This window comes from Saccostrea echinata, unplaced genomic scaffold, assembly GCF_033153115.1.
Source record: "Saccostrea echinata isolate AGI-Se365-2 ecotype Australia unplaced genomic scaffold, CSIRO_AGI_Sech_v1 ptg000051l, whole genome shotgun sequence".
Classification (NCBI taxonomy): Eukaryota; Metazoa; Mollusca; class Bivalvia; order Ostreida; family Ostreidae; genus Saccostrea; species Saccostrea echinata.
In genome coordinates, this window is record NW_026889800.1 from 7,487,664 (window position 1) to 7,514,915 (window position 27,252).

Sequence of the window (27,252 nt, forward strand, 5' to 3'; positions counted from 1 at the left end):
TATATTTGCTCAGGAAAACATGTGGAAATTTAATCTTGGAGATGCAAGACACAAACAGTAAGGTGTCCTTTTTTTTTTTTTTTTTTTTTTTTTTTTTTTTTTTTTTTTTTTGCTTTTACGAATAGTCTTACTTCCGTTGTACATGAAGTCACTATTCCAACTCTGATATTTTTCATTTTCTCTCAAATTCATTTATTTAGACCTCCAGACATTCTTTTCCCTGGTTTATATTCTGATTTCACGGAATGCTTAAATTTTTGACTCCATACTTTCTCAAGAAACATCCATTAACCTTGTTCTTCAGCAGATATGCTATCATTTTCTATGCAGTGACTGCAAAAATTAAAATGATTTTTTTGTTTGTTGTCTTGATCGATCGTAAACAACAAATATGCTTTAACTTTTAAAAGCACTTCGCAGATTTTCATACATCAGATAGTTTTCCATTTTTTTTTTTCCAATTCATCTTCAGCATCTTCCATAATCTTTCATAATGAGCTGTCGATATTTCTTAAAAGGTATATATCGTATTAGAATCGTGCTATTAATCTTTGCCAGTGTTGCTCCATTGTCAAAATTTATAATAGCTCTGCAGCAGTAGTTAAATTGTAAGCAAATTTGCACGTCTTTCTATTGTGCATGCTTTCCATTTCATCAATCTTTCTACACATCTTACCTCTGTATTCTCTACTTAGGATCTTTATTTATTGTGTTATGCAGTATCGTTTTTCATTTTCATTTGAGTGGTCCTTAAAATTTCTAACCTTTCCTTGCTTCTCCTCTTGTCTTCTATTCATTAGAAAAATATGAAAGTGTTTCGAATGATTTCCGCAGAAAGTATGTCTTGTTCTACTGAAACTCAGAAAACCTTTTAGTCGTATTAAGTGTTGCTAAATTACGTTTTCAGGTAGTCTTGGGGTTTTCAGATCTTAGTTAGCTAATATAAACATCTGTAGCTTCAATGGAGAGCAATTCCAATTTGCTTTCACAACAACCTTGCAAGAACTTAGGTAAAATGAATGAATTGATCAATTTCTGAAATCTTAATGTCCTATATTTCCTCTCATTAAAGAATGAAATCAAGCAGATAATTTAAATTGCCTCTCACAAATTAAAGTATAAGATGTTTTATACAAGATATTTTGTGGAAAGGGGCCTATTGAAAATGAGTCTTAATAGTCTCAGTAACTGTTTCCTTTTGACAATCTGTTTAGACATAACACGTACTGCATCGTCTGAAATCAGATGATACAGAGTTTGAAGACTGACACTGGTGCTTCCATTGTCGCTAACTTTGAAATAGAATAAGAAATATAATCAAACACTTGAATTTAAAAATGAGAAGGGGGTTTAAGTACGGGGGGGGGGGTATTTGTATCATTTTTAGAGAGCCTATTATTTTTATTTTGGTAAAAAAAATAATTTTGGTTGAACTACAGCATTACATGGGCAAGCGTGCATGAAATCTAAAAGGAAGGATAGAGAATGGCAGAATTGATGACATTTTTAGCAATTTGAATTTTATCTTAGGAAATGAGCAATTTGTATTAGATATCATGATACATAAAGAGAAAAAAATTTGGAAAGTTTATTCGGGTCTTTTTTCGAATACCTTAAAAAAGAATCAGGCGCTAAGAGAAGGTACGACTCTCTAATAAAGTCAAGCTACAATCTACATCTCGTTTTTGTCGCGGTTCCCGATATTTTTTATCATTCATATTTGTGTGGTAAAACTTTGAGTCAAATCTTAACCCACAATATGTTAAGTTGCTTATAAGGACCCGTCTTTCAGTGCCAAACGAATGAAAGTTAATTGTTTGTTTAGGGCTCCGCCTACTGTGGAATCATTTTGTTTCTTGCGGATTCCATTTTCGAGGATTTTGGGAGTAAAGCCGTTGTATCGTTTTGAATACTTCCGACACTGAAACATGGTCACGATTTTTATTTACATCAAAGCATGACTAAAAATACAGATATATATTAGACTCGAGTTGGATTAATATGAAAAAATAAGACTCATTTTCAGCCAAACTACTTTACTCTGTGGTTCAGAAGTATATTTATGCTTTGTTTTCTGCGAATAAAGGTATAATATTTCTTTTTCTCCATTATGGACAACAAATGTTGAATCAATCTTAATGACTGTAACATGGAGAAAGTCTATTAGAACTATTATAGGTGCATTTTTTATGCAGCAAAATAAACATATTATCATTATTTCGGTACAAAGAAACAAAACTATTTATGGGAAACCAAAGTCATCTAAAATGCATTTGCTTTTATCTAATTTTCAAAATTTTTATTGATAATATCAATCCGTAGATTTATAAAAAGGAAAACATGAAAAACATTATGACAGGGTGCAATAAGACACCTAAACACATCTTATTGCCAACGAACCATCAACCATCAAGGGACTATTTGTCACAATTAAAATGTTATCCTTTTTCTCGACAACAATCAACAATAATGTGAAGAATATTAAAACAAACCTTGATATCTTACCTGGACTTTCATAGTATTCTATGCATGTGTCATCGTCAAATTATCAAAGTAGTAAAAACTAGTTTTAATATCCAATCGTAAACTAATAAAGATCGCCAAAAGCTTGGTACATCGTCGATGAGTTGTAAATTTCAATTACATCGCTCTTAATGCAACAAGATCATAGAAGACCCCATCTGAAACTTTCAAAAGATATGTATTGATATCCATTAGATCAATATAAATAGATGACTGGGCGCGTGTTACCGAGTCTCGAAAACAAGCGTTAGATCGACATTGATCGATATCCCTGTCAGGGTCATATTAGCACATTTGGCGCATTCCTCGATTTTTTTGTCCATCCAGGGATGTTTGTTGAGTAGGTGACGTAATTATCAATTAGGAAGCTGTTAGGCTTAAAAAAACAAACCAATTAAAAGTTAATTAGTTTTCTGATATAAAAATCGTAAATCATCTTCTAACAAGCATTAAATTAATGAGAAATGACCAGATGTACTGTAAGCATCTCTTTAATTCCCTTCTCTTTTGGTAACCTTTTAAAATGGTTTAAAATTTCTTTTTTGAAATGAATTATATTTACAAAAAGGCTATCTTGTTCGATTTAATGCGCATTGTTTTTCAGTATATCCCTGTCGACCGGTCACACCCCTCGTGTGTTCATTGTCATGATCGGGTAAACGGAAAAATCCGTAGACAATGCAGTGTGATATTAATGGCCTAACAATTTGTATGAAAAACGTCAGATAACTTTCGACTTAATTATAGATTGTATTTGCTAACAAAGTCATTATATCAACGAAAAGATTTGCAAATGTTGACTTTAAACAAGGCTGTTAATATCTTTGTATCATCAACTTATTTGTCATTTATGTTATGTTATTAAGAAATTGTTTGTACGTAGAGCATGCTTTTGCGTGTCGAATCAACAGGGAGACATAAACTCCATTTCCAGGTGATAATGGTATATTGCTACATAAATAAGGGAAGTTGACGATAGAAAAGTTGAAGTCAAATTATTATAAAAAAAAAAAAAAAAGAAGTTTTGTCGTTAGGTTACCATTAATGTCTTTCTCTAGTAAAATATCCAAAATTTGAAACAGATGTATCAGACTCTGTAGGTTTTTTTTATTGTTTTGAGTTCAAAGGGATTAATGTTTATCGAATCAACATAGAAATGAAAATGAATATTGTTCATTAAAAAACCGTCGTCAACATAATTAAATGTTGAATTGAAGGCCACAGCAAGAGATTTCTTCTTTCCATGCAGAAGTTTTTAAATAAATTCTGCTTCATATGAATACAAAAACAGGTCTGGTAATAACGGGGTTCAATTAGTTTCCATAGAAATTCCAACAGATTGTTGTAAGATCTGATTCCAAAAAGGTACATAGATGTTGTCAATCAGAAACTCAAGCATCTTTAAATATAAACTTATAGAAGTACTTGTGTGTAGAATCAGACTGATTTTAACAAAATATTTTTTTGCAGATGACCAATGAAAAGGTATGTAAATTTACGAGTTCCATTTTTATTGAAAGAGCAGTTGTCTATGATGTCATAAAGTCTGGTCTTTAATTTATCGCTGGAAAAGGTTGAACAAAGGGTTAAAAAGTCGTATGTTTTGATGCTATTGATTTTGGTAATTTTTGGGATTTCAGATTTTCTAGAAGTTCTTTGGAGTTTTAATGTATCCACATCTGATTTACACCACTCGAATATATTGTTGCAAAGTGCTCTAAGTTTCTCCTTTACTGCTGTTAATATTTTTGGTGAGAAAGAAGCTTGGTAAAACATTTACTAGAACCCACTACGTATCTTTGTAAGGATTTTTATGTAGTTTAGAAATCCAGTATAGGTATGATAATTCAAATTCAATTTGGATGTTCGGAATATTAAATATAATTAAAACTGATATATGCTTTTGAAAATTTTCCTCCTTAGAAAGGGGACAGGGCGTATAAGTTGGATTACCACTTGCAGAATTAAATCCAAATCCCTCTATAATACAATGAAAATAATGAGCCTTATAAAGACAATGTTGTTACCTGCTTTGTCAGCTATGACCAGTACATATTGATCGTGTAGTCTATATAATTCTTTTTTCACTTCTGAATTATTGAAGACAGAAGGATAGATGGTTTTAATATTGCCCCTCAACCGTTATGCGAGATTTCGACATCCATCTAACACTCTTAATCTATTCTGACAAAGTGTCTGTGTCTTCTTTTTCATGTTTGGCCCATTGCCTGGCGTAATCCTCGACAGAATTCATAATATTTATGAAATTTTGACGCCAGTTGAAAAACTGGGGTTCCCTAAATTTTAAAAAATAACTTCTAAAAAATAAATGATATAAAGTCCTCATTATTAACAGTATTCACGTATTTACCAGCAGAACGATAGTTGCAGGGTGAAGATTATGAACACAAAGGAGGATTTTGTTTCAGATGTTCGATATTTGGGCAATTTTTTTTTTTTTTATAATTAAAAAGTTTGAAAGATTAGTTTCTTATCGATAACATACGGTCATTAAGAAAGAATAAGATATATAAGAAAACTAACATGCAACATATATATATATAAAAGATAAAATATGAAAATAATACATATACATGTATATCTACATATCTACAGAATATTCGGAGAAAAATCGTAGTACATGACTGTTCACATTCCAATACAAATTCAAAACTTACAAGAATCTGTTTGCATACACACACTGGCCCCAACAGTGAATTTATTTTTTTCTAAATAATCCCTAGCTTTTACAGCTACGGACACAGCATGCTTTGTTTTATTTTTACATGATATTTTGGAACACACACATATCAAAATCGCTGGTAGGAATTGATTGTTGCACACAAATTATGTTTGTGCCTGTGTAAAATTGGACAAGTTTTGCATGTGGCATTCGGGGCATTCGAAAAAGGGCCTTTGTCAAAGCACATGACAGTTTGTCTTGTAACACGCGGACACACAAACCCCGAGCAAATATCATATGCCTCCTTTACACATCCGGGTTCTTCGGTTTTCAGGATCGGACAGGAAAGACAGGGACTTCCTAAAAATATATGCACAGATTGGTCGATACATCGCTGAGGTGTTCCGACTGGTGTGCCGACACAATTTGCCATCTGATTTCCACAGATAGTAACTTCAAGTTCAGAACAAAAGGGGTCAATGTAAGGACAGAGGCTACATCTATAGTGGTATCCAGGAATTTGCACAATATCGCCATCTTTGATACATTCAGGTGGAACCGTAGTTATGTTTGTAAGTGGTGTGCATCTTTGGCAAGGCGGGAATCTGCACATACTGGAATTACTAATGATTGGACACGTTAAACATGGCGGTGTCGCTGGTGTACTTGTAATGTTTTGAGATATGCAAAAATCCGGCATACCCTTTGGTGCCGTCTTGCAGGTTTCCAGGGCTTCAGCACAAATGGAAAGACCTTTTCTCACACAACCGAAATCAACCGTGTCGCATAGCCTACATGGCCGACCACGATAGTTCATCACTCGTCCTCGCGTGATACAGTGTTCAGGGGTTCCGTTCATCACTTCTTTACATCTAACTGGACAACGTGGAATAAAACGAGATGCCAATCTTGAACATGTCGGTTGGATTCTGTCACATAATCTACATAGAAAACCTTGATTGTTAACAATTGCACCTGGTATAATACAATGTCTTGGCATTCCTCGACTAATGTAAGGGCAGTTCCTATAGCAGTAAGGAGGACTATTGTCTGTTGCACAGTTTACTCCATTACATGTGTTGGCGCACCCTGATCTGACCCAATCACATCCTCGGCAAAATCTTCCGCGAAACCAATACAATCTTCCATTTGAGATGCAGTGTCTAGGAGTGCTCAATGGAATAGAACTACAGACCGACGTACATCGTGGAAACCTCGCTTGGTTTTGAAAAATGGAGTTACCATGGCCTTAAAAGAATTTGAAAACCAAAAATGAAGAAAATATTGATATACAAAGTATATAGCCTTCGTTTATTTAATGCTTCCCAAAAATGGTATATTTTACAGTATTTTAAAACTTTTCCTTGTAAACTTGCTGGATGAGCTATCTTTTTTGACATTTTGAACTTTAAATTTTAAACTTTATTCTACACTTTGACCAAATCAAATATAAATCATGAATTCAACAATTATAGGTAAGTTAAGAATAGATTGAAAATTCGTTTGTGTGCACATTTCAAAAGTACAAAACTGTGCTTGCTTTGTAAAAACATACCATTTCTCTGTAAATGTCCAGTATGACAGAAAAAGACGAAGAAGAAAGTCCCAGAAATAAATGTGTTCATCCTCTTGATGAGCGCGCCTCAGCTGAAGTGCGACAATTAACATAAAAATTATCTTTAAGTCTGGGCAAAAAGTGTAATACAAGCTAAATCGTGTTAATGAACGGAAACATTTGATTTACAAAAGAAATATTTAAAAGAAAAGCTTACAACAAGCGTAATTGACCTAACAGGTAGAACAAGGTGCAATGATAATTAAGTATTGTGATTGGCCACTTCATGCGAAAAAAATAAAGGTAATGCGAATTTTATATGTAAATGACTAAGTTAGTTGTTTTTAAAACAAAAGTTCAAAAGGTTTTAATTTGTGATTTTGTCTGTTTTACTAGGTTTTATTCTCAAAATCTTTATTACAGTCAGGGCATTCTATACACTGAAGTTGACTTGATTTCTCTGAAGATGAAGATATCCATAAGTAAAATGATTGCTTAGTTTTATTATATTTTTCCTTTTGTTTTCAATATCTTTCCTCTTGTTTTCAGTATTCTTTGCCAATCATCGTGTTTGTCGTGTCACAGAACATCTCCCAAACAAAAACAATATCTGTATTTTAAAACAAGTCTCTTACTTCAGTTGTTGTTTAAAACACAAATGTCATATTATTTATCATAAAATGTTAGTCTTGATGCACTTAACACAGCTTATTTTAAAATTAACATAGTTGTAAGCATGTTGTGGTGCATTAATTGTTTAAACCATTAATGATCTAAAATTCAATACCATGTATAAAAGTGTTCGACTTGGCGACTAGATCATTGTATCAATCTTGGTCATACTTATTTAAAGCGATGTAGATGGAATTGCTATCTATAAATGAGATAATTTGTAGCAGTTTTGGGGGACATACTGAGTTCAATCAATTCACTCATACCAAATTATAAATTGATATACATTTGGTACAATATAGCGTATATACATTATTGTGTTAGCTAGTCAGAGACACTGGTATAATATATAACGTACATGTACATACATTATTATGTTAGCTAGTCAGAGACACGGGTACAATATATAACGTATATACATTATTGTGTTAGCTAGTCAGAGACACGGGTACAATATATAACGTATATACATTATTGTGTTAGCTAGTCAGAGACACGGGTACAATATATAACGTATATACATTATTGTGTTAGCTAGTCAGAGACATGGGTACAATATATAACGTATATACATTATTGTATTAGCTAGTCAGAGACACGGGTACAATATATAACGTATATACATTATTGTGTTAGCTAGTCAGAGACACGGGTACAATATATAACGTATATACATTATTGTATTAGCTAGTCAGAGACACAGGTACAATATATAACGTATATACATTATTGTGTTAGCTAGTCAGAGACACGGGTACAATATTTAACGTATATACATTATTGTGTTAGCTAGTCAGAGACACGGGTACAATATATAACGTATATACATTATTGTGTTAGCTAGACAGAGACAGGGTACAATATATATAATGTATATATACATAATTGTATTAGCTAGTCAGAGACACGATACAATATATAACGTATATACATTATTGTGTTAGCTAGTCAGAGACATGAGTACAATATATAACGTATATACATTATTGTGTTAGTTAGTCAGAGACACGGGTACAATATATAACGTACATGTACATACATTATTGTGTTAGCTAGTCAGAGACACGGGTACAATATATAACGTATATACATTATTGTGTTAGTTAGTCAGAGACACGGGTACAATATATAACGTACATGTATATACATTATTGTGTTAGCTAGTCAGAGACACTGGTATAATATATAACGTACATGTACATACATTATTGTGTTAGCTAGTCAGAGACACGATACAATATATAACGTATATACATTATTGTGTTAGCTAGACAGAGACAGGGTACAATATATATAATGTATATATACATAATTGTATTAGCTAGTCAGAGACACGATACAATATATAACGTACATGTACATACATTATTGTGTTAGCTAGTCAGAGACACGGGTACAATATATAACGTATATACATTATTGTGTTAGCTAGTCAGAGACACGGATACAATATATAACGTATATACATTATTGTGTTAGCTAGTCAGAGACACGGGTACAATATATAACGTATATACATTATTGTGTTAGCTAGTCAGAGACATGGGTACAATATATAACGTATATACATTATTGTGTTAGCTAGTCAGAGACACGGGTACAATATATAACGTATATACATTATTGTGTTAGCTAGTCAGAGACACGGGTACAATATATAACGTATATACATTATTGTATTAGCTAGTCAGAGACACAGGTACAATATATAACGTATATACATTATTGTGTTAGCTAGTCAGAGACACGGGTACAATATTTAACGTATATACATTATTGTGTTAGCTAGTCAGAGACACGGGTACAATATATAACGTATATACATTATTGTGTTAGCTAGACAGAGACAGGGTACAATATATATAATGTATATATACATAATTGTATTAGCTAGTCAGAGACACGGGTACAATATATAACGTATATACTTATTGTGTTATCTAGTCAGAGACATGAGTACAATATATAACGTATATACATGATTGTGTTAGCTAGTGAGAGACCCGGGTACAATATATATATAACGTATATACATTATTGTGTTATCTAGTCAGAGACACGGGTACAATATATAACGTATATACATGATTGTGTTATCTAGTCAGAGACACAGGTACAATATATAACGTATATACATGATTGTGTTATCTAGTCAGAGACACGGGTACAATATATAACGTATATACATTATTGTGTTAGCTAGTCAGAGACACGGATACAATATATAACGTATATACTTTATTGTAAGCTAGTCAGACATGGGTACAATATATAATGTATATACATTATTGTGTTAGCTAGTCAGACACGGATACAATACATAACGTATAAACATTATTGTGTTAGCTAGTCAGTGATATCGGTACAATATATATAACGTATATGTACATTATTGTGTTAGCTAGTCAGAGATACGAGTACAATGTATTAGCTAGTCAGAAAAGCAGAATTCCTAAATATTGTGAGCTTTGAGAAACATTGTTTTTTAATTTGAGTATTTTTGTAATAAATTCCAGCACTTTTGGAATCTGCTGTGTCAGGTCAGTAATTCGGTAATACTTTCGTTAAATTTCAGAGTCTAAATCTTAATTTGGCTGCAAAACCTACAAATAATACAAATCTGCAAACAGGACATCAAACACGGATCCACGGAAAATCCAGAGGTGCAATCAGGTGCCTTGGAGGAGTAAGCATCCCCTGTTGACTGGTCACACCCGCCATGAGCCCTATGTATTGATCAGGTAGACAGAACATTTTAGAGTATAAAAACAAAGGCCTAACAATTGGTATGTAACACATTAGCCAAAATATGACCCAACAAGGTCATTATAATGACCATAGAATTTACGAAATGCTGACCTTAAACGAGCTTATTGAAAACCCTGTAACATCAACTTATCTGTCAGTAGCCTACTTCGGTTTAAAAATTGTACTCAAGTTTACATGCAAATTTTGGTGTTGGTTAATGTGAAGAGTTGCCAAAAACACCTACCCTCTTGTTTTCCCGTTCCCCTTATCCTAATACGGACCGATAATACATTATACTTTGTGTCCCTTTATCATATCAAATACTATAGCATCAATAACCAAACAACATTTATCCTTAAATTGAATCTTTAACCTGGTGAGTCATGCAGTTTTTCAGTGAAAAAAAAAATATTGTTTGAAATTTTGGAGTCATTGTAAGCCTCAAAAAGACCCTATAGAGAATGAACATTTGTTGATAAACAAGTTATGGATATTTCTGAATTCCATTTTTAGCTCACCTGAGCTGAAAGCTCAAGTGAGCTTTTCTGATCACCCATTGTCCGTCGTCCGTCCGTCCGTCCGTCTGTCCGCTCTGTAAACTTTTCACATTTTCAACTTCTTCTCAAGAACAACTGGGCCAATTTTAAACAAACTTGGTACAAAGCATCTTTGGGTAAGGGGGAGTTTAAATTGTTAAAATGAAGGACCAAGCTCCTTTCCAAGGGAGATAATCAAGAAAAGACAAAAATAGGGCGGGGTCATTAAAAACTTCTTCTTCTCAAGAACTACTGGGCCAGAAAATTTGAAACTTATGTGGAAGCATCCTGGGGTAGTGTAAATTCTAAATTGTTCAAGTCAAGACCCCCGAGGTTATGGCGGGGCCACAATAGGGAATCCAAGTTTTACATTGAAATAATTTTTATATAGTAAAAAATCTTTAAAAATCTACTTCTCAAGAACCACTGAGCCAGAAAAGATGAGACTTAAGTGGAAGCATCCTGGGGTAGTGTAGATTCTAAATTGATTAAAACAAACCCCCCGGGGTTAGGGCGGGGCCACAATAGGGAATCCAAGTTTTGCATTGAAATATAAAGTAAAAATCTTTAAAAATCTTCTTCTCAAGAACCACTGGGCAAAAAATGCTGAAACTTATGTGGAAGCATCCCGGATAGTGTAGATTCTAAATTTTTCAAATCATGACCCCTGGGAGTAGGGCGGGACCACAATAGGGAATCCAAGTTTTGCATTGAAATATGTAGAAAAAAAAATCTTTAAAAATCTTCTCAAGAATCACTGGGCCAGAAAAGCTGAAACGTAAGTGGAAGCATCCTAGTGTAGTGTAGATTCTTAACTGGTTGAATCATGACCCCTGGGAGTAGGGTGGGGCCACAATAGGAAATCTAAGTTTTACTTTGTAAGCATCCTAGTGTAGTGTAGATTCTTAACTGGTTGAATCATGACCCCTGGGAGTAGGGTGGGGCCACAATAGGAAATCTAAGTTTTACTTTGAAATATATAGAGATTATTTTAAAAATCTTCTTCTCAAGAACCACCGGCCACAATAGGGAATCCAAGTTTTACATTAAAATATATAGGAACAATCTTTAAAAACCTTCTTCTCAATAACCACTGAGCCATAAATGCTGAAACTTATGTGGAAGCATTCTGGGGTAGTGTAGATTCTAAATTGTTTAAATCATGACCCCCGGGGTTAGGGTGGGGCCACAATAGGAAATCTAAGTTTTACTTTGAAATATATCGAGATTATTTTAAAAATCTTCTTCTCAAGAACCACCGGGCCAGAAAAGCTGAAACTTATGTGGAAGCATTCTTGGGTAGTGCAGATTCTAAATTGTTCAAATCAACACCCTCGGCGGTAGGGCGGGGCCACAATAGGGAATCCAAGTTTTACATTGAAATATAAAGTAAAAATCTTTAAAAATCTTCTTCTCAAGAACCACTGGGCCAGAAATGCTGAAACTTATGTGGAAGCATTCTGGGGTAGTGTAGATTCTTAATTGTTTAAATCATGACCCCTGGGAGTAGAGCAAGGCCACAATAGGGAATCCAAGTTTTGCATTGAAATATGTAGAAAAAAAATTTGAAAAATTTTCTTCTCAAGAATCACTGGGCCAGAAAAGCTGAAACTTGTGTGGAAGCATTCTGGGGTAGTGTAGATTCTAAATTGTTCAAATCATGACCCCTTGGGTAGGACGGGGCCTCAATAGGGAATCCAAGTTTTACATTGAAATATGTAGTAAAAAATCTTTAAAAATCTTCTTCTCAAGAACCACTTGGCCAGAAAAGCTGAAACTTATGTGGAAAAATCCTGGGGTAGTGTAGATTCTAATTTGTTCAAATAATGACCCCCGGGGGTAGGGCGGGGCTACAATAAGTACTACAAGTAGGGAACTCAGGTGAAAAACAGCAAGGCCAAAGTTACATAGGTGAGCGTTATGGCCCATGGGCCTCTTGTTATTTAAGAAGTAGTTGTCTATGATATCAGTACATATGAAGTTTCTCCTTCACAGCAGTTGATATTTTGTAAGGAGTAAAGATAGGGACTTTGTAGAGCATTTGCTGCACCCAGATATATATCTTTATTAAATTTTCAACAGTGAAATACTGTAATTTATTTACTGAATAAAAGTCACTGTGATATTCTGACACAGTATAAAAGGATATCAAAATGGTATTCTCACAGTGTGAGAATGTCAGAAGTGCGGCAAAACTCGAGATTTTCCTTCCCATCACGAAGAGTGTTTAAAAAAACTTGTTGGCCTGTTATAAGATAGAGAGTAAATGAACCATCCTGACAGAGACTAAAACTGCTAAAGTTTCTCCAAACATGTTAAAAATCCATGTTTACATCTTTACAACGTTTTTCAATCTCGCAATTGCATAGCTATGATGTCTTAACCCCTCAACTACGACGTCACAGCCTATGACACCCCTGTTATGAAAAGACAAAATCAAAGGGAAAATCAAAGAAAATGTAACGAACAGAAAATTCAATATTTTTAGATGAATATGGAATTTATTTCTCACTCATGACACAGGATTTTTTTATATTTTCACTCGTGCTTCGCACACATGAAAATATAAAAAAAAATCCTAACCCATTCATGAAATAAATTCCTCATTCATCTACAAAACACTGAATATCCTCTATTTCTTTCTATTTATGCAAATACTGTGTAAAAATCACTCTCAATGGATGGATTGTCAGAGAAAAGAAACAAATACTGCTCATCTTTCCTTATATTTAATTGGTTGACATAAAATCATAAAATACAGAAAGGACCATAACAGTTAAAGTATGGGTAAATCTGAACAAGGAGCTTGAGGAATGTGTCAAACGTTTGAGGAATTGCAAAATACCAAAATATCAAAAACCTAACTTAAAAGTTTCAATATTATATACAACAGAATTAAATCAGAATTTAATATATTTAAATTAAGTATATTGAATCTTCTAAAGACAAAGACATGTTGAAACTTGATTTACCTTCGTGTGAATTTACATTAACAAAATATTATTCCAAATCATTCAACTTCAAATACAACCTCCCTTTTACTCAATATTATTATATCACAGACTGATCAAGAATTAAAATCACTCATAAAACATCAGGATTATTTACAGTGTATATTCATATGATATCATTAATCTACAGTGCTGGGCTCCATTTTACAGAAGAACTTACGACTAAGACCAAAATGTAATTTTGTGAATAACTTTCTAATTTACATTTATTTGAAAATGACTTGAATCTTTTAAATAAAGAATTAAGAAAGATATTTGTACACAATCAGTTTTTCACAGAATAATTCATTTTGCAAGATTTTACAATTAACCTAACTTTTTGGTCTTAGTCGTAAGTTCCTTCGTAAAACGCACCCCTGGTTCTGTAACACATGGGGATAGGCAAAACTACTGTATATCTATAAACTAGTACATGTACGGTGATTCTGATATGGCAATGTGATACAAGATCTGGGATCTTAAATACTGAAAAACATACATGCATAGCAGGCAACAATTGAAACTTGACAAAATTAGACTCCTAACAGGATCGTGATCTATGACATGACGGTGACCTTTGACCTGACAAAGAACACTTATGACATCACAGCTTATTGTCTTAGTTGATACATTTAATAAATAACCCTCTCCAAACAATAGGTCTAAATAAGTAAAACAATGTACACAGAAACAAGGACTGAAAAATAGCATCTACTAGTTAAATGTACATCAAAAATATATATATACTCTGTTTATCAAATCCATCATAGAAACTGTCATGTTTTGTGGCCGAACAAGTAAATAAAACACACAGAGTTAAGTATGTAACACAGAAAAATTTGCTTACATCCCCTGTATCTTGTATACATCTGCATAGAATATCGCATATTATCACATTATACTAAGCTAGGCTCCATAACCAAGATTATTTTTTTATTCATATTATTCTCCAGATTATATTAAGACCCATGTTTCATGCAAAAGGTACATACATTGTGAATTGTAAATTATTGGAGTTCTTTTTAAAATGATCAGCAACGTCTTCAACAAAGATTACATAATTGCTTTAATACCCTATAAATCAATTTCAATTGCCCAACTAAGCTTCTTCAAGGTGAATAAGTTAACATAAAGCTTAAAAATTAAATTCTTTAAAACATCAAAGCATGATTGCACATATTTTCATTATTAATCTACTACTGCCTGTCTTCTACAGCACAGAATCAACACATACTTTAGACTGACTAGATTTTCTTCAGAGTATTTTTTCACTTATCAATAAACAATACTACAGTCACAGTTTTTATTCTTTTAAAATGACGTAAATAAATGCAAATAAAAGTCATTTCAATGCCATGGATAACAGGAAGACAAGGGATCAACTGGGGAATTTTCTTATTTAAAAACCATTGCTTACAAAATAAACATTCATTAACAACTTTCATGGGGAAAAAATTATGGCATATATTATAGCACTTTAACCTCATCATGGATTCATTGTCGATTATTATCTTTGAGCTTGCCATTTATCAGAGCTTTCTTGCTTCATGAGTTCAATATCAGATATTATTGCCATTTATTCAAGCATTCTGCCTCCGTGAGTTTAATCTCTGGCTCCTTGAGTTTAATCTCCGGCTCCGTGAGTTTAATCTCCGAGATCCGCGTCTTTATCTCCCACAAGATACAGAAGATGGAAAGCAATGGCGAGGAAACCTGTGCCTAGGAGATCTCCGATGGCAGTTAGGTAGGGAATGGCCACATTGTCAGGGTCATCCCCAAGCTTCCAAATGAAGTGGATCATCCAATGACAAATGTACAGCAATATTACCACCTACAAAATGATTTTTACATAGGGACCTTAGTGCGGAGTGATACATAAATAGGAAAACAGAATACTGTTGAAATCATAATTCATATGTAATAATTAAATCTGTTCTGAGTGCCAATGTAATTTGCATGTGTGTAATTAAATACACTGTATTTTCATAAAGAATGACAATCTTATTTTCATAAAGAATGACAATCTAAATGCTGCCAATCTTTCATAATGCTATTAAATGCACTGAATCTTAAGAATAAACAAAGGAAGTCAATTGAAATACTGCCCATCTTTCATACACATTTATTTTAATTCAGATCTGTTCTTAAATTACAGGTAAGTAAATTGCCAAAAAATTTAATCAATTTAGTATAAGCTTTTTTTCTTATTTGTGTCTTCCATCTTCTATTTTCATAAACTGAAGTCAAATTTTCGGCCTATAAACATATTGTGGCCTCCATGTCTATGATAACTCTGATCTAACCTGAAGAAGTGCAGCGGTGAGGTAGAAAAGAGCAAACGTCCAGGTAATACTGGTATGTCCTGCCTTCATGTAGGAAATAGTGACCATGAATATTAAATGTCCAGGTATAACTAGAGCAATCAGCACTCTGGCTGCTCGAGAATTCAAGGCTGAAAAAAGGAAAAGTACAATGCAATCTCATTCAAGTACAGATGTAAGTTAAATATAATTAAATAATCCTCAACCAAATTCTGTTTATCACCATGTGTCCCACAGAATGTTCCTCCAGGATTGGGACAACCAATCAGAGAGACTTTAACAAAGAAATCCCAATGTAACAAGTTATTTGTCCATAGGAATACTCCCCCCAGGATTGGGATAACCACTCAGAGTGACTATAAAAAGAGAGCTGAATGTAACAAATTATCTTACTTGTCCCACAGAAGGCTCCCCCAGGATTGGGACAACCTCTCAAAGCACCAGAGGGGAGTTTTCCAGGTTTACTTCCTGTCATGTGCAGAGAAGTTGTTATTCTGCTTGCCTGTACTGCTACCAGATTACCCCCTACACCTGTAGAAAGAAGAATCCTATGGTGTCAGAGATTAATTTTCTGCAATTTATAACATATGGTAATTTTTTCCTCAGTTCAGATATTTATGCATCATTATTCATATGTGTTCTCATATGTATTGTATATGATCACTAAATTTTGCATTATAGAGCATTCATGTATGACTACCAAATATATTTTGGGAAGTATTAAATACAAAAGTTACCTTAAAGTTCAAAAATTTTCTAATGAATTGAATTTCAAATTAAAATACTTACAAAAAAAGTGTCAGTTCAATATTTTAAAAATTGAGATCTTTGAGAATTTGCTATAAAAGAGGTAAATTTCCTTATTTTTAACCCCCAGGGAACAGAAAATCAGTTCGCTATATCTGTTAATTCACTATATTTGAGTTTGTTATATCCATAAAAATTTACAAGGAATTTGGAATTTTGCTGGGGATTCCAAAATCTTTGCTATATTCGTAAATTCAATACATCTGTGTTTGTATTAAAATGAGTTTTACTGTACTGAGAAGTTATATCAATTTTGTCACATTAATTATTTATTTTGTACTTCACCATAAACTACATGACAGTTTATCAGGCTGATATATACAGTCAAACCATAATATGTGAAACATGGCAAGACAGTCAAAAACTCTGAGATTACAAAAGAAAATGGAATTGAGAAAATTCATAAAACAATTAGAACTGCTGACCCACATCATTTTACTCATGGTAATTGATGTGTCAGAGTTTGGCATACATGTACTAAAATTCCACTATAGAAAACACTGGTGTTCAGAGATTGATCTAGATAACATTATGTCAAGTTTCTTACCATTAATAACAGGCTGGAATACAGCAATACCATGATAATTAGCTACAGTGTAATCCAAAATCAGGCCTCCAACACTAAAATAATGAATAATAAGATATCTTTAATAACAGGCTGGAATAAGCAAATACCATGGTAATTAGCTACAGTGTAATCCAAAATCAAGCCTCCAACACTGAAATAATATCTCTTTGTATATTTGTTTCATTCTCTATGCTCTGTTCTATGTACAATTAGCTCATATATACATATATTAATTTTAATAGCTTAGCATTCAAAAGGTCTTATGTTTAATATACACAGTATTAGTAAGAATTTTATCTGGAATAACATTCTGCTCACAATTCACAGTCATTCATTGGTCTTTCTGATGGGAATGAAATGAAAATTTACACTAGATTTTATTCCCTACCTGCTGATGACCATTGCGCTGAGCACTGGTGTCCACCCGGAGTAGATGACGTCATTTGTGTAGTGGTTTTTGACAGATATGTACACCCACAAAGGGGTTAGCACCAGAAATACACCGATGATGGTCGGTGCCAACCACACTTGGGTACCTGTTAAATTTTACATAAAAACATCTTTTTTTTTTAACTGTACCTTACTTAAAACCTAGACTGTTTTCAATACTTAGAAATTTTTATTGGAAAATCCCATGGACTGTACACTGCAACTGTGTAATTACCATCAGATTTCAATTGCACAGGTAAGCCTACCTATTGCTTTAAACAGCAGCATGGAAACCCCAGCAAGAAGAGACAGTGTGGTCAAGTCCCCTAGACTAGCAGCAATAGGGGTGGCTATATTGTCTGGATTTATTTTTAATTTCCTTGACACCAAAATTACTAAAACCATTAAAGCACCTGTAAAACAGAGAAGTACACAAAGGTCATCACAACTGATAGTATGTATGAGATACATGTATTTTACAAAAAATTATAGAAATGACTACCTATAATGATTATTAAACATTAAGAACCTTTATTTTACAACTCAAGACATGAAATGGTACCTAGCGATTAGACAATTTCCATAACATTTTCCTTTAAATGAATATATATCTTCCTACAAATTAATTTCTAGATCATAAGATTCTTTCAGGTAACTCTTTCCTAGATACTGGTGAATAAAATCTGTAATTTAAAAAAATTTATCCCCCCCTTTTTCTTTGGTAAAATGATTACTGTAGATTCCTAAATATACGCGAGGAATAAATTATCGCGTAATTACTCAAGAAGCACCATTCGCGAAATAAAATTACTCGCTTTTATTTTTATGGTGCTTTAATGTATGTAAAATCTCTAGATAAATCACCGATTCGCGAATTATTGTTCCCGCAATTTGACGCTCTTGGGCCATTTCGTGATATTAAGTACTCGCGTAAAATAAGGAATTTACAGTATATAGAGCCATAATGCCAAACTCTACTGAAGACAATCTTTACAAAAACTTCCATAACTTACCTAATACAAAACTGGCCACAGCAGCAGTTAGTACACTGCTGGCACACAACAAGAGGCCATGGTGAACATTAAATTTTCCCTCGGGTATCCACCCCATTATCATGGCAACCACAGAGGCCAAAAATCCTACCACTATTGCTTGGCACTGCAATTGAGGAGGAAAGTATAACAGTTTATCCTGTCAGTGAACATATACCACAGCATTGTAAAATCAAGCTAGGGGTACACTGAGGAACAACTACATGAACTTGCAAATTGACATACACATGGTCACATATACCTCCAAAATGGCCTAATCATTTCAATTTCCATATAAAGAAAATGTTACTACAATAAAACAGGGTTGTTCCTAAGACCCAGGGGCTGGAGAATTTCCCCCACCTATTATGATGTAATCCCTAGTTATTTTGGTATTCCTCTTCAAACCCCTTTTAGGGGAGGAAACCCATACCCCCTTCTACATTTTATAATGTCCCCTAGGGACTATTTGGATTTTTAGGGACAGCCCTGAATATATAAACTGAAAACAGGCCGGGTTCTTCTTGTATAAGGGACATATTCTAAATTTGCTGTGAAGAGAACTATATTGTGATTTATATGTTTTGAATTTTACCTGTACAAGAGCCATATTGCCACCAATCATCTTCCACTGCTCAGATTTTTTATCCATATTCCCTAAATTTGCCTAAAAAAAAGACAATCTTATCATCTTATTTCAACTTCAAACACTCAATTTATATGTTCAGTCATACTTTTAAATTAATCCAGACATGATTGCACAATTTAACAGTATTAAATCACAGGAATCTCTAATTCACTCACCTGAGTAGATAGTCTTGAGGCTAATGTCATCTCCAGATTTCCTTTCAATCCCAAGAGAGAGGGGACGAGGATGAAGATCTCAGATACTTGTATAAAAACATCTGTGTGCTGTAGAGGTAAGACACAGCATGTAGGAAACAGACAAAAAGATACAAATGTAAACAAGGATGATTTTGAAAATTGTGACATCTCTTATCACAAATTTTGTTTCTTTGATTTGGGTACATAAATATAGATGTGTAATTTAGCAAGACCTTTCAAATTTCAATGTGTATGAAAACGTTCGACAACATACAGTGAACCTTAGTATCTCAAACATTGATATCCTGAATACCATGGATTTATGCCAAAGTGAGTTCGAACAGTATGAACCAATTTTTTCTTTACCTATTTTAACCTCGAAATCTTTAACCTCTCAGATATCTTGAAATTTATTCTCTGTCCAATCAAGTTCTTGATAATAAGATTTGACTGTACATGATATTTTTTTTTAGCTTTCAAGAAATCTTTAACTGTGATGTTTACCTGAACAACATCTAGGACCATACCAGCACCAACAGTCCCAAATCCTGCAATAATGTATGGAATAAATACTTGTAGGGCAATGCTGAATGAACCCTCATCTTTTTCTTTTAGCTGCACTTGAGATTCTTTTACACTTGTTTCTCCATCACTGGGAGAATCTCCTGACAACAATGGCTGAGTTAAACTTGTCTGTTCAAACACAGTCTCTTCCTCTTCAGATCCAAGATAAACATCACTCTCCCCTCTGCCATGGTGCCCATTCTGATGTGGAATGATGCCCTGAAGCTCTATCACATTGTTAGGTTTAGCTTTGTGTTGAGGAATAATGGAGGAATGGTCAGATGGGGACGTCTGAGTAAGTAGGTCAGGGGTATTGGGAACCATTTTTCGGCGGCTTCGAAGGTTGTAGCTTCCTGCTCTCCCATCAGCCATTATCCACTTACATCCTTGCCAGCTTCTTCAACTTTACTGGAAGTAAGAATATTTAGAATATGTTTATTATACTGACAATAATCAGTTCATTTCCTACAGAGGCCTATAGGCTTAAAAGCCTCCATTCAGATCAGAATGTCTTATATTTCTGGTTATGAAAAAAGAAGCAATATGCATGTAATTGTATCAGGTCCAGCACAATACCCTGATAAAGGTATATAGCTTGATAAAGCTATATACCTTTATCAAGGTATTACAAATACCTTGATCAACGTATTTTATGTAATGAAAATACAAAAAAAATTCCTAAAAAATTAAATTTAAAAGTCAAATTATGAGTTGTGGTCAGTGTGTTCACTCGTGCATGAAAAGTACTCAGGTATCAAAAAGACAGCATAAAAGAACGTCTCCTCACACGACATGCTTTTTTACCGATTTCTTTGTGTTTAAGTACTTTACATGCATGAGTGAATTTACCGAGAACAACTCAGAACTCGACTTTCAGTATTTATTTTTTTTTAGGATTTTTTTTTTGTATTTCATTACATAAATTACCTTGATCAAGGTATTTGTAATACCTTGATAAAGCTATATAGCTTTATCAAGCTATATACCTTTATCAGGGTATTGTGCTGGACCTGTGTATTATGAGGCTAAGAACACTGAAGAATAAGATACAGTGCAAAACTACTGACTAAAGAAAGCAAGCTATGGCTTTATATATAATTTTTGATGTTTCTTTCTCAAAAGATATTTGTAAAAAGATATAAATAATTTTTTTTAAATAAAACATCTACAATTTCTGTCCTCTAATTATCGCTCTATAAGTATATTATCCTACTGGAAATGCCAACCTGTCAAAACAGTAAGTCTTTTATCAACTCATACGTACAATATTTCGTTTTTAGAATATTGAAAAGCAAAAGGGAATTAATGCATAAAAATGAAATAAATTTAAAGATAGATTGATGAATCCCTGCTTTCGTTGATAAATTATTATTCATTTTTGGAGGTAATTTATTTTTGCAACTATTTCTTTTCAACAAAACTCAGAACGAGTTAATTTGCCAGTGTTGGTAAAATGAGTAGTAAATTTGGACCGAGCCGGTTTATCCGCTTATTAAGAGGTTTTTGCTTAAAAGTTTCAATGTAACTTATACATATTTAATTGTTTTATTCTATTTATTCTATTCCATTACTTAAAAGCTTAATTTTTTTAGTGTAACTTTCTTAAATATTACCAGAAACGTATACTAGTTAATATGCTCCTGATTTTACCTGAACTACAATTTAAAGATGGCGGCGCCCACGGGGAGCGTAAGTGTCAACAAAACCCAATCCTCAGAACTTCTTGCCCTCGAAATTAGGGACAATGGTACAGTATTCATGTTTGGAATATATTTATTTAATGTGAAAGCATGTGTCATGTTTCAGGGCGCAGACTAGAAATGCAAGCTACAGCAAATATTTTTAGATGTGAAGAGAGAGAGAGAGACGGATCAAGTACAATCACTTAATTTAACAGTTACTCAAACAGTTGTTCAAAAGCAGAGATGTTTAAACTTTCTTTTCTCTGGGTTGCTTTTTTTAATTTCTGTTTCATTTAAGAAGTAACTGTTTGTTGAAAAATTTACTTGTTGTAATTAGCTCAAAACCTTTAGAACTTTGATTCAATTGCGCTGAAGGAAACGCATCTTCAAGAGTAATTTTTTCCATGAATTGTTTTCAGATCAGTTCAAAGTTGATAATTATGTACTGCATAAGTATGATTTTTTTGTACATCACAAAAAGAAATGCTTATTTAAAAAGTAATTATGATCAGAGACATAAATAATAGAGATTCACAACTGTTTGAAGTCTTGTGTGATCTTGCGGTCCCTAGTATATAGATGGTGCGACCATTAGGGCGAGCGTAGATACCTATACAGTTTTTGATTTACATTGTCTCTTCAAACCGCACGTGACATTTGGTACATCTAGACTCTGGGGTCACATGACGTCGTATGTAAGTTGCATAAAAAAATCTTACCTGAACAGCGTTAGTTTTAATGAAGAATGTTTAAGCTACTGTTTTCTCTGCAATATCTATTCAATGTGATTTTATTTTTGTTGAATTTCTGTTGCTACCACGAGAACGTAGATGCAATTCGCAAAGCATTATGGGACCACAGGTTACTGCGGAAAAAAAATTGGTTTGGATTAATGTGCAAAGTCTGAATTTTCAGGATGTTATATTTTTGTAAGTTTCTTTATTTAAAACAATAACAAAGGAGAAACCTAAAATTGCAACAGATGACTCAAGGTCAGTCATATCGCCACAGTTTTGCCGACTTTCGATTATTGACCTCTTTAATTTGCCTAGTTTGCTTTTAAAAACAATAAAGTTTTAAAATTTTACCAATCGTACACCTATATATAATAAAATTAATATTAAGTTAACTTTTGATAGAAATACACAAGCAATAAAGAGATATCTTTAGGATAACACCAAGATCGTCACATATTTCAATAAACAAATATGTTAATGGCAGAGTTGTGAATCTCTATTATTTATGACTCTGGTATGATTTAGTAGGTAAATAAAGCTACTTAGGTAATCCAAACTATGTTGCTAAATGTAGCAATTGTATCGGACCATCTTCCCAAGTCAAGGGTTTCTGATCCACTCTGCCATGTCTGCTCCACATAAACCCATGACTGAATAGACTAAGCTTGACAGGTTAGAAATGCGCTCTCTGATTGGCCTTAATATACAAGTTTTCATGAGGCAAAAACAAAAAAGTTGTTTTATTTAACCTGAAACTAGATCATAAATAGAAAAACATGCCAGTTTTAGTTCCAACAAAAACATCATTACCATTGAATAACTCAGTCTAATGTTTGTCTCAGCTTTTTAGTTAAATTTATGTTGAATTTATTACCAACTTCCAATATTGTCTCGCATTCTCTGTTTAATTCACTTACTTTGATTGGTCAATAGCAGAGGTCAGTAGAGTTCAAAATGTGTAATCTCACAAGATGCTGTGATAGTAAACCCGTCAAACTTAGTCTATTAGGTTAGTGGTTTATGTAGAGAAAAATGGATTTGAAACCCTTGACTTGAGAAGATGGTACCAGACCTGAGAGATAGAGAGAATACATATGCAAATGTAAGCACCTAAAAACGAGTGTTCAAGAAAAATGTGTTGCATGCGGGTACTCCAAAGTCATATGTAACAGTAAGTATAATAAGAAAACTGAAATGTCCCATTAAAAAAACATATACATGTACCCTGGTAGGTTTTAAGGTATTATTTTTTTATTTTAAAAAAAATTGTATTACATTTACAGAAACAATATACTATGAAAATAAAGAATTTGAGTAATACACAAGTAACATAACAGGATTGACTCAACTTTGTCAAGAGTTTCTGTCAGTGAAAAATTTTCACGAACAATGTCACAAGTACTGCTGGGCAGTTGCCTGATTGGACAAGTGAAGAAAACTATTGGAAAAAAGTATCTTTGAGAATTTCAGCAGATTTGGATGAAAAATTCCTGTTTTTTAATTTCAGGTAGTCACTTAGCCAATATTTTCGACCTGAAGAAAAAGAAGACTCCAGAAAAAACAGAGAAGAAAACATTCAGACTTCCTCCAAGTTCAAGTAATCCTTCAGATATAGACTACCACTTGATACTAAAATATATCACAATTTTATTTCAATTACTTTTAAATCCAATTTCTCATGCAGTAAATCTTTCTGATTGTTGTGTTATCACAACTGGGCAGTAAATTTGTTAATGTTCATAAGGATGTAAATTTGTGGGTAAGGGAGACCCATGAACATTGGTTCCACATGAACAATTATGATTCTACTGTAATTCATCATTGTTCATATCAAATGATCACTTTTTGTATTGCAGTACATGTTTAACATAAATCATGCAAGGTGTGATTAAAATTTTGGTAATCAAAATTGCACTTACTGATGGGTGCTGTGAAGTGCATTCTTTGAGTAAGGACATTGTATTTATTCACATGCGTATGCGAAGATTCACTAAGTTATTTTCTACAATGACATTTAATTTGTTTTACTGTAGTTCTATCACAAGTAAGAGATTTCTTACCTCAGATGGAAATGGCCAACAAAGCTCTTCAGGATAAGTCTACAGAAGAATTAGACATCGAACAGGTGTCAGATGACCAGGGTCAATTCATAGAAATGGTAAGACCATCTTCTTCCTTAATGAATTAAAAACAGCAGACCAGGGCTGCTACATAGAAATGGTAAGACCATCTCATTCCTTAATGAATTAAAAACAGCAGACCAGGGCTGCTACATAGAAATGGTAAGACCATCTTCTTCCTTAATAAATTAAAAAGAGAGGACCAGGGCTGCTACATAGAAATGGTAAGACCATCTTCCTCCTTAGTAAATTAAAAAGAGAGGACCAGGGCTGCTACATAGAAATGGTAAGACCATTTCATTCCTTAATAAATTAAAAAGCGAGGACCAGGGCTGCTACAAAGAAATGGTAAGACCATCTTCTTCCTTAATAAATTAAAAAGAGAGCACCAGGACTGCTACATAGAAGTGGTAAGATCATCTTCTTCCTTAAAAAATTAAAAAGAGAGGACCAGGGCTGCTACATAGAAATGGTAAGATCATCTTCTTCCTTAATAAATTAAAAACAGCAGACCAGGGCTGCTACATAGAAATGGTAAGACCATCTTCTTCCTTAATAAATTAAAAAGAGAGGACCAGGGCTGCTACATAGAAATGGTAAGATCATCTTCTTAAAAAATTAAAAAAGAGGACCAAGGCTGCTACATAGAAATGTTAAGATCATCTTCGTCTTTAATAAATGAAAAACAGAGGACTAGGGCTGCTACATAGAAATGGTAAGACCATCTTCTTCCTTGGACCAGGGCTAATACATAGAAATGGTAAGATCATCTTCTTCCTTAATAAATTAAAAACAGAGGACCAGGGCTGCTACATAGAAATGGTAAGATCATAACCTCCCTTAATTTATTGAATTTACTCTCCTCTATCCAGATTCATTATGTTTTAATAAGTAAGTATCAAGCACACAATTGAGCCATTTTAGTTCTTAATATGCACCATTTTCAAACCTCTTCTGTAGGTGGAATTAGATTTTGTGGTATGTTGCTTTGAAAAGAAGAGCTCTTAATATTACCATTGATTTATAAAGATCGAGTGGCATCATTCATCATGCTACTCAATAACTTCATAATTTGACTATTTGATGTTTGTTTTTAAATCTGAGGATGAAAAGTCTTGCATCATGTGAAATCATAGTCTTTATCTTAATGTCATAGTCTTTATCTTAATCCTACGAGAGTGTTCTCGAAGCTTTATTTTTTTGAAAAAATATTCTTATCCAAGTTATATTTTGCAACCTGGATATCTTTCAGAATATTGCAGTGGTGGAACAAAATGGAGATATCTCGGAAGACTCAGATTCAGAGCATTGTAGTGACTCAGACTGTGATATAAATTCTGATTCAGATGAGTGTTTAATGGGCACAGTGACAGAAAACAATCTTCGGGTTAATAAAAAGGTGAAACACAAACCTAATATTGAGGAACTCCCAAACACTGCTTCAGACAGAAGTGGAGCTTGTTATCATCAGTCTGAACATAAATCAGTTGTTGATAAAGGATAAAAATAAATGCTATAAGCCTTAATGGGATACACTTTTTCTGTATGAAAATATGCTTAACACATGAATTAAGTGAGTAGATTGGTCTTCCTCTGTTTCTAAGACAATCAATTATCAAATATGATTTATATATTTTATGGTCAGGTGCGACTCTATGGGCAAGCGCAGTTGTACATTGTATACCATTAAAATCCTTTATGTAGCTTACTCTTTTAACTTTGATCCACCTCTTCAAACTTCAAACCACACAAGACAGTCTAGACTGTGACATCGCATGTTAGTTGCACTTCCATAACAGAGTCTAGATAGTGCATTTTTTTTTAACGAAAGCATTATAGAGTAGATGCAATTCCCATTGATTTTAGTTTCTTTTAAGCTCTCTACAAGAACTCAATCTTCACAATTACTGCAGGCCTTTTATAGTTTTGCCTTTCAAATTATCGAATGGAATTGTGGTAGCAAAAGAATTCTGCGAAGGTTTCACACAAAATATGCTTGACAACAAATATACAAATTTTAGTTTGAATTTCCTCTGTTCTTACACGTTAGTCTATTGAGCTTGCTGCACTTGCTATAATTTAGATTTGATTGACCTTTCCCTTTAAAATTAAAACAATTGACAAAAATATGAAAGGATAAAAGTAATAGTCACTATGATATCTGACCTGTTAATTGGTGTCAAGATATCTGACCTGTTTTAAAATTAGTGCCTATGATATCTGACCTGTTAATTGGTGCCTATGATATCTAACCTGTTAATTGGTGCCTATGATATATGACCTGTTTAATTGGTTTTGATATCTGATCTGTTAATTGGTGTCAAGATATCTGACCTATTAAACTGGTGTCTATGATATCTGACTTGTTCAGTAGGTGTCCATTATATCTGACAGTTTTATTGGATTTATGATATCTGGCCCCAAGACCATAAACTGAGAACAGACTTAAGTCAAAATTTTG

At 33.4% G+C, this 27,252-nt stretch overlaps 3 protein-coding genes across 3 annotated transcripts; 1 reads left to right on the forward strand and 2 right to left on the reverse strand.

The window, feature by feature from the left end:
• Nucleotides 1–5,333: 5,333 nt before the first annotated feature.
• Nucleotides 5,334–6,831, reverse strand: LOC133203529 (uncharacterized). The gene is made up of 2 exons (XM_061339301.1): nt 6,762–6,831; nt 5,334–6,454 (listed from the first exon to the last, which is right to left on the reverse strand). Exons 1-2 carry the CDS (start codon nt 6,829–6,831, stop codon nt 5,334–5,336), a joined length of 1,191 nt encoding a protein of 396 aa, XP_061195285.1.
• A 6,599-nt stretch (nt 6,832–13,430) lies between these two features.
• On the reverse strand, nt 13,431–21,502 carry LOC133203436 (solute carrier family 41 member 1-like). The gene is made up of 11 exons (XM_061339215.1): nt 21,479–21,502; nt 20,193–20,660; nt 19,668–19,775; nt 19,459–19,530; nt 18,846–18,990; nt 18,099–18,245; nt 17,792–17,939; nt 17,383–17,456; nt 16,422–16,559; nt 16,011–16,159; nt 13,431–15,538 (listed from the first exon to the last, which is right to left on the reverse strand). Exons 2-11 carry the CDS (start codon nt 20,622–20,624, stop codon nt 15,353–15,355), a joined length of 1,599 nt encoding a protein of 532 aa, XP_061195199.1. The 5' UTR covers nt 20,625–20,660; nt 21,479–21,502; the 3' UTR covers nt 13,431–15,352.
• A 409-nt stretch (nt 21,503–21,911) lies between these two features.
• Nucleotides 21,912–26,317, forward strand: LOC133203599 (uncharacterized). The gene is made up of 4 exons (XM_061339368.1): nt 21,912–21,999; nt 24,179–24,268; nt 24,705–24,829; nt 26,044–26,317. The coding sequence occupies exons 1-4, from the start codon at nt 21,921–21,923 to the stop codon at nt 26,293–26,295; spliced, it is 546 nt and encodes a 181-aa protein (XP_061195352.1). The 5' UTR covers nt 21,912–21,920; the 3' UTR covers nt 26,296–26,317.
• Nucleotides 26,318–27,252: the final 935 nt, after the last annotated feature.